This window comes from Drosophila subobscura, chromosome E, assembly GCF_008121235.1.
Source record: "Drosophila subobscura isolate 14011-0131.10 chromosome E, UCBerk_Dsub_1.0, whole genome shotgun sequence".
NCBI lineage: Eukaryota > Metazoa > Arthropoda > Insecta > Diptera > Drosophilidae > Drosophila > Drosophila subobscura.
The window spans coordinates 1,915,300-1,928,458 of record NC_048531.1 but is presented as its reverse complement, the minus strand read 5'-3'; the positions used below and the strand labels follow the sequence as shown (position 1 = coordinate 1,928,458).

The following is a 13,159-nucleotide window of genomic DNA, read 5'->3' as shown; positions in this document are numbered from 1 at the left end:
TGCAGGGTCCCTACCGTCCAACGTTCAGGCTAATGAACCCTTTGAAACGGCACCATCAGATCCAACGGTATCGCATAGGAAAGGGAAATATAACAGTAGAGGTCGAGGGAAAGGAGCCATTCCAAAAAGGGGAATGCAAACAAGGTATCAAGCTAGCCTCGATCGTAATTTATATGGAAGTCGACAGTCTGTTAGCAGTAACGGAAATAGGTCGCCCGGTCACGCGGCAACCGAAGATCTTACCAGTTACATCCATTCGGTAATACAAAGTCAGGAGAAAACTATGATGGAAAACCTCAGTTCTTTCATTAAATCGTCTATTGAGCAAACCTTACAAACCCAGTTTGCCAACCTACATTTAACCACGAATATCGCCACGGTAAACAGAGGTCCATCAGAGTCTCGGAGTAATGTTAGGCAGGAGGTAGATAACGGCAGTAATATGAGAAGTAGCGATTCTCCATTAGAAAGTCCGAGAAGCAATCGTACAACCGGGACGGTAGCACCGGCAAAGGCCGCTGGTATTCTACTCAGTTGGCGTCTTAAATTTGATGGTTCTCGGGAGGCAATGTATGTAGAAGAATTTCTATATCGCATTCGTGCTCTGACGGCACAGACGCTTGGAAACGATGACCAACTACTTTGCGATAATTTACATCTGCTTTTCGCGGGAAAAGCCTGTGATTGGTTTTGGGATTTCCATCGAAGAAACCACCAATACTCCTGGCAATCGTTCTGCACAGCGTTCAGACAAAGATTCGACGACCAGAAAGATGATTTTGACCTATGGGGGAAATGATCAGAAAACGACAGCAGAGGGAAAATGAACCCTTCGAAGATTTTCAGACAGCGATTGAAAAGTTAGTGGCTCGACTTTCACACGGGATAAGTGAACTCAAAATGATCGATATTCTTAAAAGGAATGCCAAAAGTGCTCTTCGATACGAGCTTCTGCATTTTAAAAATTCAGAATAGAAGTGAGTTGAGGGAGGAAGTGAAGAAGCATGAACATTTCTGTAAAGAAGCAGGAAACTTTCTGCCGCGAAGTCGAGTAACTAGACCCAATGTGTCGGAAATTCAGAGCGATGACGAAGAACTCGAAGAGGATAGTATCTCCGAGATACGTCGCAAACGGTTTGTCTGTTGGAATTGTGACAAGACCGGTCATAGGTTTGAAGACTGCGTTGCGGAACGACGCATCTTCTGTTATGGTTGCGGGGCGAAAAATACTTTTAAGCCAAAGTGCGAGAAATGTAATCCATCGGAAAACCGCAAACAGGATGCGCAAACCAGCAGCAGTTTGTCGCATCCGACAACGAAGACCGATTAAAAGAAGTGGTTTTCCAAGAAAACTCTTCCAACCCGAATTTCAGAAGAGCTCTCTCTGAGAGGTCCTTGGCGGACGCCCAAACTCAGACGGAGGAGATAGATATAGAATGTAGCAGTATACACTCAGATAAGGTAGAATTTAAGTATCAACCTAAAAGATCGACCATTAGATTAAGACAATTCTGGGCTTCCGTAAAAAGTGTTCGAAAGAGACTTGTCTCCTCGATCCTTATGAGCTCCGATAGCAGGTTATTTGTAGAACTAAGTATAGATACACAAAAATTCATGGCATTGTTAGATTCAGGGGCTACAATAAGTTGCCTTGGAAATGAAGCTGCTAAGTCTTTCGCAGACCACGCCAAGGCGAAAAAATGTTCCGGAAATATTCGAACGGCCAATAATGAATCTTGTAGAGTCATAGCAAAAATCACCATTCCCATAACCTTCCGCGGTCAAACTAAAGACATTGAATTCTTTATAATACCTGCGTTGAAACAAAATGTTTACTTAGGAATAGATTTCTGGAAAGAATTTGGTCTTTTGGCGAGTTTGTTAAGCGACCGATCGGTAGTACAGGAACTAGACGTAGGAAGTGAAACCAAGGTATCGGAATCGCCACCGTTACATCATCTAAGCGAAGACCAGAAGGTTAGGTTAGAGTCCGTGATCAATTCCTTTCCATCGTTCGAAAAGGAAGGATTAGGTCGCACTAGCGCTATTCAACATACGATTGAAATGATACCCGACCGACCGGTTAAACAGCGCCATTGGCCTATATCACCTGCAAAGGAAAGGTTAATGTTTGAGGAAGTGGAGAAAATGCTTGCCCTAGATGTTATAGAAGAATCAAACAGTTCTTGGAGTAGCAATTGCGTTTTAGTTAAGAAAGGAACGAAAAATCGACTATGTTTGGACTCACGAGAAATTAATAAAAACACCCGCAAAGATGCCTACCCTTTACCACATATTGATGGCATTCTTAGTCGACTACCGCCAGCCAAATATATTACGGGACTTGACATGAAACATGCATACTGGCAAATTCCATTAGAGGAAAAATCTCGACATTATACAGCCTTTACTATCCCCAATAGACCACTTTACCAGTATAAGGTAATGCCGTTTGGATTAACCAACGCCGCTCAGACCTTATGCCGACTTATGGACCAGGTGATACCTGCCCATCTACGGAATCGGGTATTCGTCTATTTGGACGATTTACTTGTGCTCTCCGATGACTTCGATTCGCACATGTTGCTGTTGCTTGAGGTAGCGATGCATTTGCGTAAGGCAAACCTTACAATCAATATAGCCAAGTCAAACTTTTGTATACGGGAGATAAAATACTTGGGATTCATAATTGGTTACGGTCAGTTAAAAACGGACCCGGGTAAAATTAGATCTATAATTGAGTTCCCCATTCCTAAAACTGTAAAACAGCTACGAAGATTCCTTGGGATGGCAGGATGGTACCGACGCTTTGTCGATAACTATGCCACCGTCAGCTTTCCGTTAACCGAACTACTGAAAAAGAATCATACGCTTAACTGGAACGCTTCAGCGGAAGTTGCTTTCAATAAACTTAAGTCCTGTTTGACATCTGCTCCAATCTTAGCCACTCCTGATTTTGAGAAACCATTTTTATTAGTATGTGATGCAAGCACCTTTGGTCTAGGCTGCGTATTAGCCCAATTAAATGAGGAAGGGATAGAGTTACCTATAGCTTTTATGTCCGAAAAACTTTCTAAGGCACAACGAAACTACTCTGTTACCGAACTCGAGTGCTTGGCTGTGATTAAAGGAATAAAAAAGTTTAGAGCCTATGTCGAAGGACAGGAGTTTCAAGTCATAACTGACCACGCATCGCTTCAATGGCTTATGAGGCAAAAGATTTGTCAGGTCGCTTGGCTCGATGGGCTATAAAATTACAGGGATTTAATTTCCAAATTTCACATCGGAAAGGGTCCGAAAACGTAGTAGCGGACGCGTTGTCACGTCAAGATGAACCAGAGGTTAAAGAACTAAATGCTAATGGACCCATAGTAGACCTCACTTCTATTGAGTTTAAGTCAAAAGAGTACATGGATCTAATGGAACATGTAAGGTTAAACAGACTTAAGTTGCCCGACTTGAAAATCGAAGATGATTTGGTATATAAAAGAACCGAACCCTGTTCGGGTGACGCCTTAGCAGATACGCAATCGTGGAAGCTTTGGGTTCCGTCCGGCCTTACCAACGATATTATTTCCCGTGCTCATGACCCTCCAAACGCTTCACACAGCGGTATTGGTAAGACAATCGAAAAAGTGAAAAGGTATCTATTTTGGCCAAAGATGGTAACACAAATAAATCATATGTGTCAAAATGTGACGTTTGTCACCAGACCAAAAGCGCTAATGTCGTATTAAGACCTCCTATGGGGAAACCAATGGTTTCCGAACGGCCTTTTCAAAAGCTTTATCTGGATTTACTGGGGCCGTACCCCCGATCCAAACAAGGTAATATTGGAATGTTGATAATCGTGGACCACAACACCAAATTTCATTTCTTATGTCCACTCAAGAAGTTTACCTCAAGTAAGGTGGGTGAGTTTCTGGAAAATATGTTGTTTTGTACTTTCGGGGTGCCTGAGACTATACTCACCGATAATGGGTCACAATTTGTCTCAGGGAATTTCAAGTCGTTTCTTACCCGATTCGGGGTAACTCACCGATGCACGGCAATATACTCACCACAAGCCAATGCCAGTGAACGGTTAAACCGATCTGTGTTAGCGGCCATTAGAGCGTACATCGGCAAAGACCATAGCGATTGGGACCGAAAGTTACCCGAAATTAGCGCGGCGGCACTACGGGCCAATATCCATCGAAGCACTGGATATTCGCCATACTTTCTGGCGTTTGGCCAAAATATGGTTCTTAACGGAAAGGATTATGAACTGCTTAGACGTCTACATCTCCTGGCTGATGACACTAGAGTCCATTATCCAGATGTTATACAAGTGTGTCGGCAGGCCGCTCAGAAAAAGGTAGCAGAATCTCACGAACAGAATGCAGAGAAATATAATTTAAGAAGCCGTGTCCGTCAACTCAACATTGGAGAGGACGTGTATGCCCGAAATTTTTGTCAAAGTAATGCTATAAAAAAGTTCAGCGCTAAGTTGGCACCCGTGTTTATACCAGCCAAAGTTATTCGACGAGTTGGGACCACATATTACCAATTAGCTAGTGCAGATAAGAAAAACCTAGGAGTCTATCATCTAAAAGACATTCAGTTTAAATCTTAAGAGATCGCCTTCTTCAGTTCAAGTCTCACTGTAAGAACACTTTCGTCTTCAACTGTGGTGTAGGGGCCGAAAGTAGGGAGATAGCATAGAGCATCACTAATAAACATATTCGGTAGCGCTTATAAGTGCATTCCGAAAGAGAACTCCGAAAGTGGATCGTAAGCGCAAGCTTTACGCCGAGCTTACGAAAGAGAGTCGCTGCAGTGTTAGCACATGCAAGCGAGAGCGGCGCTTATCTTCAAAAAAGAGAGTTAGGTAGTGTGAGCATAGAAGTTGCCCTTGACGTTTGACCGACATTCCACTCAATTCAGCGAAAGATCATACGATTGTCCCGTTAAAGCTCGCAAACATCATCCGATCTATGAGCTTTATGTTCTGTACAGCCTAATTTAACTTGGATGAGTTTCGCTTGAGTTAATAGCAAAGAGTCGATCAACGAAAAGAGACGTGATTGTGTCAAGCAATATATATATATATATATATATATATGTACATAACCTGCATATAGCTTACGCATATCCTCGTGGTGAAATTTTTGTGCAAAAACCGTTTATTATCATTACCATAATGGGTTAACACCTCTCGCCCCCCTTTATTCTATTACCCGCCTATGATTCTTAGTCTTTATACATGCAACAGCCATTAGATACATATACTTAAATTCTTATAATCTAAAATAGATATATATATATTTTTAAGTGGGCTAGACTGCCAGAAAAATGAATTCACCTGTAGATTGCGAAAATTTTGAAGATATTGAATATTAATAATAGGAAACCATGGAAATATATCTGAAAGTCTTTGTTTTGAAACCCATTTATAATATGTTCTAAATTCTAATGTCAGTCCTTAGCCAAGCAAGGTCGAAGTGGTAGGATGAAAACTGCCTGATTGTTTTAGGGTCTATACGGTATGATTTACCTGTATGACATAGGCTGGGTGGGTAAAGAAGAGGGATTCTCGACGGCACCTGAGTTTCCCGTGCTTTGAATAGAGTAGTTGAGATCATCATTCTTTTTTTTTTTTTTTTTTTTACAACAAATACTTGATCCATTTTCCATACCTTCAGTCCAGTTTAACCTGTGTTCTGCTTTTGATTTTTGATTCTTTTTAAATGTGCACCTAAAATATTATGCGAGTGTGTGTCAGTACTTAACATAGGAGAGAGTAGAACGAACCCCGACAATCCGGCGAGCTTAGCTAGAGCATAGCTAGAGGTGCACACGAAATCTCCTGGTACTAGTTTGGGTAAAAATACATCTATCCCACACCTGCACGCTACATCAGTCAGACCAGCTGATCGGTTGAGCTGTAAGTTGGCACACCTTGAACAGCCGTAAGGTGCATTCCGAGTTATATCAAGAATATCACAGCAATGACTCGTCTTTAGAGGGGAAGGCGGTTCTGTTGGAACGCAATAGACATGCCCGGCCGGGCGGCTGAGGCGCATGTCACTCTGTGCGATCTGTGTGAATTAATGTTCCGTGTTTGTATGTCGAGTTTATAATTTCTGACACAAAATTGCAGGCACATTTCCCTGACGTGTGACTGTGTGCCATGAAGGAGTATGTGTGTAAGTATACATATGTATGTGAGTGCATGTAATTGCGCTTGTAGTTGGGTGTTCTGTGCGCGCTCTCCTTCGCTGGTACAAGTTTTCTTTGCTTCTGCCTCTCGTCCCTACTCCTCTGTGCCACTGCTTCTTTGATAAATGCGCATAATTCCAGTAGTTTTTCTTGAAGGAGCAAAGGAGCGAAGGAAAAGTTATCCTACGGCCCGGCCCGGCCCGGCCCGACCCTGTCCCGTTGGGAGTTCAGAGTAGAGGTGTGTTTGTGTGTACTTGTGTATGTAATAGTCCTGCTGCTGCGCTTTATTGTTCGCAGTGCCGCGTTAAACATTATCCCGGATGGCTGGCGTGGGTGGATGGGGTTGATGGTTGATTGGGTGATGGGGGGATGGGTGGGTTTCAGTTGAGTTGTCTTGGCGCGAATTATGAAGACGATTACATGACTTTATAGTTGAAACTATATGTTCCTGTGTATGTACGTACGTGTGGCGCATAGTTGCCACTGCTGTACCCCCTGTGATGGCGGTAGGCGTGTCTGCGGGGTGTCTCCACATATTTATGAGCAGCGGTGCGCTGCGACATCGCCTGTCGCTTGCTTAATGAAATACTTGCCAAGATTTATGTGCCGGGAAGACACACGTGGAAAGGCAAAAACGAAATTAATTTTCTATGAAAACAGTGCAGTCACGTATTATTAGTTATTCGGCGGCGAACGCTCCTGTCAGGGTACAGGCAGGATGCAGCAGTTTCCATGATGCATCAAGGATAAGTCCCTATAATCCAGAGAGGGCCCAAGAATCCTCAAAAAAAAAAAAACAGAGACTAATGGTCCGGTGGTTCGAAATAAAGCACAGAAGATTACATCGGCTACAGCTCGGATACAGAATTTACATACTCCGCCAGATGGAGCACATAGGTTGTTAGCTTTACTCTGTTTTTCTTGGCGCTATTTAGGAAAATAGATCGGTTGCTGGTTTTTTGTTTTGTTTTTTAGTTTTCGGTCAGCTTTGAGTCTCTTCTCTTCCTTTCACCTGGTTGCCGCCTGGCAGCAAACTATTATCCTGCCTCTTTCCTGCAAATAATTCAGCTGAAAAATTCATAAAGCTGCCCCACACACTCTGCTATCTGTGTCGCTTGTGTGGACTTCCTTTTTGTCCCCGGCCTGTGCTTGGTGCTTGGTGTGTCGTGCTTTGTGTTTTTCTTTAATTGTTTAGAAAATAAATCAGTGAACGGGGAAATAAGTTGACAACACCACATGAAATAAAAACGAGCGAACCAGTCGCGAAAATGGAGCAGTCAGGGCTGGCCGTGGAGTGGTGCCGGTGTGTGTGGGGAGGGGAGTGTGTGCTGCGCGCTGGCGTCGAGCGGAAACGGAACTAACAAAGCACAAAACGAAACAAAAATTCCCCAAAAAAAATAGGCGAAACTCAACTGCTAAAGTAAGAAAAATACAGAAAACAAAAAACAGCAAACGAATAAAAAAAAAAGAACAGAAGCGAAGCGAACGGAAAAGCAAAATTGCCAAACTAAAACTTTGCTGCAGTCACGACAGAAAAGGCAGAAAAAGAAAATGCTGCACGAACCGTGGGGTCTTGATGGGTGTGGGATAAGGGCAGGGTATAAATAGAGTAGCACACACACACACACACACACATATGCGGGACGAACAATACCTAGGCGATGGCTGGGAAAACTTTGGTTCTTTTGGCCTGTAACAAGCGTGGCAAAGCACAAAACAATTTACGAAAATTTGTACAATTTCTAAACTTAAATAAACACTACGAATAGTTTTATTTTTATTATTACTGCCACCATTTTTCTTTATCCCCCATTCCCCCCCACACACAAGTACACACACAAACCTGCCATCACACAAACACACGGGCACACGAAGGGTTCGAGCCAATGGGGTCTTAAATATTTTGTGGCATTCTTATGAACGCCTTAAAGCAACTTCTTGCTAAGCGGGCTGTCGTCAACGATTTCTCTGTTTTGCAATTAAAGCTCTTAATTAAAGCTAAATGAGCAGCTCAAGGCTCGGCATGCCCCAGACTCAGGATGTGGGTGTGTGAGCGGCAGCGGTACGGTGCAGCGTGTCTTAAGTTCAACAAACTGTCCTCGCAGACACGCAATGGCATGGAATAATTCAAATGTGGCCAATGCACTTTTTAGTGGTAAATTAACAAGCGCAAAACTTGAGACCAAGCCCGAGCAGGCGGCGTGGCGACGAGTTTCGGAGCGATGGCGCGCAACGGGCTCAAATTGAAAAACTTTTTCAACTTGCAAGTTTCGTTCTCCTTTAAATGTTGCTAACAAGTTTCCAGCAAGGATTCATTGCACCCCGCTGGCAAACAAACAAGTTTGCCGCACACACAATGCGATTGGGAGAGTGAGCAGGCAAGCGGCTTAAACGCCTCATCCCGTGATCCTCGTCCCCTGTTCGCACTTTCGTATGCGTAATTTGTGTCAGTTTCAGAAAGAGATTCATTTGTCTGTGGAAAGTTGAAGAGCAGTATGAATATGGAATCAATAGAGGAAACCAAAAAATAAATAGAAAACAAGAAAATATGTACATATGTACATGCACACTCGTATCTACTCGTACATATGTACATACTTACATACATATGTGCAATGTTTGAGGTGGGACTTAGAAGCGATAATGTGTTTTAAAACATCTTAAAATTGTATCCTCTTCCCAGTGGCCATATCTATCAGATCAGCGCATTGTGATTAGATTTTATCATTATTATAGCCTTTGCTTATGCTTGCTTTTAGCGTGCGTTCAATAGTCGATCAACACGTGAAAGTGCATGCAAATTCTGATGCATGCCGAACAATTGGTCCATTATTAAGAGTCGTTGATAGGCCTCCTATGGCTGTAAATAAAAATGGCGAAAATGAGAGCCATTCAAGTGCAGCGTAGCGGAAACGGAAATGTACGCAAAACAATTACCCGAACACAAGAGATGCAAAATGGCCACGCACGAACACAGACACGCATATACTCGTGCGTACGTATGAGTGGATACAAGTGCATTCAGTGTAACTACAATGTCGGCACTTAAAGGGAGAAATTTATATAATGCGCATTTTTATGCAGGCACTCAAGTGCAATTGCAATCAAAATGCGCTACGCGCCGTTTCCATCTGAATTCGTGGGCGTGTGCGTGGATACGAGCGGGAACAAGAAGCTGATCATCCACATCCAGCAGCCCACAACGCTGGCCACAGAATGGACATTGTTACGGCTTGCTGCCCCATTTATGGCATTCGTAATGCCATTTCACATAACTTTCCTGCTCTGCAAGGGGAAATGGGCGAGAGTCCTCCCTCAAATAATTATCTAATTTCGCCACAGGCCAATGTAATTACGATAATTACAAATGCTAATTAAAAGGCCAACCAATGCGGGGAGCACCAAATTGATTTTGGCTCAACCAACTTTTGAGAGCAGTTGCAGTTGGTGGCCAAAACTTTTGTTCCGAAAACTGTGTGGCCGCCACTGGAAATTAAACGCAAGTGAATTTAGTTGGTTATCTCCCGCAGCGTTGAGCAAGCAACACCCGCCGAGACAGAATTCCCTGGTTTGATAGCAGTCCATCATATCAATCATACGCAGTGTGATGCAACTTTTGGTCTCTTCTGGCTAACTCCCCGAATAAACATTTTAATAATTTACTAGCCTCCACAATTACTGTCAGCAATAATACACGGTCCTTTCACATACTTATTTATGCATGCTCCTGTGTGTCCCTCTTCTCTCTCTTCCTCTCTGAATGTTTACCATGTTGGCATGCCGTTACATTTCCGACAGCATGGCCAAACGACTGCAATAACAATATGGCCAGGCTCAGTGCACCATCGGAGTGCATTATGCAACTTAGGCATGGCCAGGCACGACCAGGAGCCAGAGCGAGAGCTAAAGCGAAAGCCAACGGACGAGCAGGGCGAGAGCAAGAGCAAAGGCAAGAGCCAGAGCAGGAGTCAGAGTCAGATGACATGCTAAACAAAAGCTACAAAATGAAGTATGAGGTCAGACCAGAGCGAAACAAAGCACAAAAGAAAAGCACATGATTGTCGCTTGAAACTTGAGCCACAGCAACTAACCTCATGACATCAGCTTTTTGGTTTTCAACTTATTACAATTTCCATATAACCTCTAAAGCGCCAGAGGAAAGAAAGAAATATCCAGAAGGATGTGGAGGACGAGGGGAAACAGAAGGACGACTGTTGGACTACGAGAGTGTGTGCAAAATGCAAACAAATGCGCATATGCAGTGCGAGTGGAATGAAAGAAGAGCACAGCAACAGAAAGAGAATGAGAATGAGGAAGAGGTAGAGGAAGGGGAAGAGGAAGAGAGTGGGCAGAAAGAGGCAAAGGCATGGCAAATGCCATGTCCTTCAGCGCTTGCCCTCGCCCAGGCACTAGGCAAAAGCAAAGGCAACAGCAAAGGCGAAACTGCTGTGGGGGTCTTTAAGTTTTATGGCACCATTGTGTCAAGATAATAATATGTACGTCTATGTGTGCAAGCTGTGTCCGTGTGTCTGTGAGCGTGTGTACGTGACTGCATTTAAGTGCATAGTTGTGTTGAGCAGCACTCACACATTGAGAATTCAGATACATAAACAAGCATTCCTCTGGCATGACATTTACTCTGCGAATTACTCTAAACTGCTGCATTTGTGATACTCGTACTCATACTCTTACGACACGGCACGAGAGTGCGAAAGAAGCAAAGTACCAGCAAATATCATGGTATATAATCGTACAGTATACGTACATATGAACGCTCAGGGCCACACCATTAGATCCACGCCCCAAAATACCCCCAAGGATCCCACCCATAAGCCGGGCAGTATTATCAATTTAAATGAATTGTACACGAGTGTGTCATAAATTTGGGCTGCATGACATTTGCTAATGTTTGTCCATGAGAGCGCCGTTAATTAAATACCATCGCACACTTGGCAAGCGTGGCGAGCGGAAAATGCGGAAAATCAGGAAATCGCAGAGCAGAGCCCCGAAAGCCGCATAGTTTTGTAATTAAAATGAGCGAACGCTTTGGCAATTTTGCGGCCGAATTTCAATTTTAATTTATGTGCACAACGCTTCGCAGACTCGGATTCATTAGCGCTGTTTGCTCGACAAGTTGAACACAGACCCGAACATAAACGTTGAAAATTGAAGAGCTACTCCATCTTCAGCTCCCGCTCCGATATAAACAAAGAAATAAATATAAAAAACTTGGGAAATAAAAAAAAACCAAATAGAAGAGCGAAGAAAGAGCGACGCAGCAGATAAAAATTATGACATCGTACAAAAGTTTGACCAAGTTGCCTGTGCTCTTCGTTTTTTATGCGCCGAGCATAAAAATTTAAATAAACTCACTCACGCGTGCATGCAAATAAATACAAATTTAGGGAGTGCCAGAGTCCACCCTCGAAGCTCTGCCAGAGCCATAACCACACTCCTACTGAGTGGTGTCCAGCGTTCAGGTCCAGTCCGGGCAATTGTTGAGCCATTCATTCGCTGGCCGCGGTGGGCGCTTTGCATAATCTCGGACAAGTTGCTCCCGCTCGCACTGACCTATAAATAATGTGGCAAATTTGGCAGAGCAATAAATAAATTTCATTCTAAATGCAAATGAATTACAATCCCCGCAATCTATCTAGCCAGAGTTGTACCAAAAAAATAATATTTTAATTGGGGAGCGATATTAGTCCACATCTTTAAGATCTTAAAGTTTCGTCTTGGAATCTAATATTTATGCACTTTATTTTCCCTCTTTCTGCTTTCCAGATAATGGTCTGGGTGCTACCACAAAACTCTACAAAGGACTCGCAGAAAAAGTGCTGCTGCTCTCAAAGGACATTACATTAGAAACGATTCATCATCGCCCCTACCATTGTTGTTGCCAAAACAAAGCAAGAAAGCAACACGAAGCACCCACTACAGCAAATTGAATGTAATTTCATAAAAAGCGAGTGTTAATTTTTTGCCGGCTACACAGTAGAAGACACTATAGATACACCCACTGCCTCCGCTACAGCTACGAATACAGATACAGATACTGAGGCAGCTAAACACAGACACAGATGTATGTAGCTTAATGTGCTAACGCGCTGTGACATGAAAAATGATGGAGAGCATGCAAGTTGTGCCTCCACGCAGCTCCTAGAGAAGAAAGGGAGAAAGAAACGAACAACAAGCTGCAAATTGGCGACGTGTTGCAAGTGGGGTAAGGACGTATTGTTGCACGCAGGACAACAGGCGGCATCAGACAACATACAACAGACAGCAGACAACAGACATCGCATTGACAGGAGACAACAAAAAAGGCAACGCTGCGCATTGGAAGAGCATCATTTATCAGAGGCATCTGAGGCAGCTGAGAGCAGTCAGCGTCAGCCAGGCATATGTGCGCCGGAGATGCTGGCATTGTGCAGTAGCCGGAGCCGGAGCTGAAAGGATTCTGCGCGTTCATTCAAAAAGCCATTAACCCTAATAATCAGCCACAAGGACCAGCCGCACAACACCCGCTCGAACCGCCGCCTGTCGATGTGCCTGCCCCAACGTCTAGTCTGTAGGCAGTAGGCAATAGGCAGAGAAGAGTTTTCTGAACAGAACAGTGACTGGACAGGATCGGAACACTAGGGAAGCTGCCACTAATGTTGCCTCCACGGCTGCTGGTCCGTCTGCGGCGGCCCATCCATCTGATGGAACTGAGTATCCTTCTGCTCTGCGTGCCGACGCTGCTGCTGGCCACAACACTCGAGCCAGGTGTGTACTGGTATTCTTTTACTATTCTGTCCCTAGCCCTTAGTCTTTTATGCTCCTACCAAGAATTTAATTAGGGCTATTTCTTCGGCCATGAGCTCTCGCCGGAGGGCCTGGCGAGAGGCTTAGTGAAGTGCTAAGTAAATTGAAACCAAATTTATTCGCTCTGCTCCACTGCCACTGCCGCGCTGGCCCA

The 13,159-nt window shown here is 43.8% G+C and overlaps 1 protein-coding gene across 5 annotated transcripts in view; it reads left to right on the top strand.

Moving 5' to 3' along the window:
• LOC117890673 (zwei Ig domain protein zig-8) overlaps positions 1–13,159 on the top strand; it is a 68,043-nt gene that overhangs the window by 42,318 nt on the left and 12,566 nt on the right. For all 5 annotated transcript variants that reach the window (XM_034795653.1, XM_034795650.1, XM_034795654.1 and 2 more), the window contains exon 3: positions 11,986–12,966. In XM_034795653.1, the coding sequence (XP_034651544.1) occupies positions 12,855–12,966 (112 nt within the window). In that variant the 5' untranslated portion in view covers positions 11,986–12,854. The remainder of the gene's footprint in view (positions 1–11,985; positions 12,967–13,159) is intronic.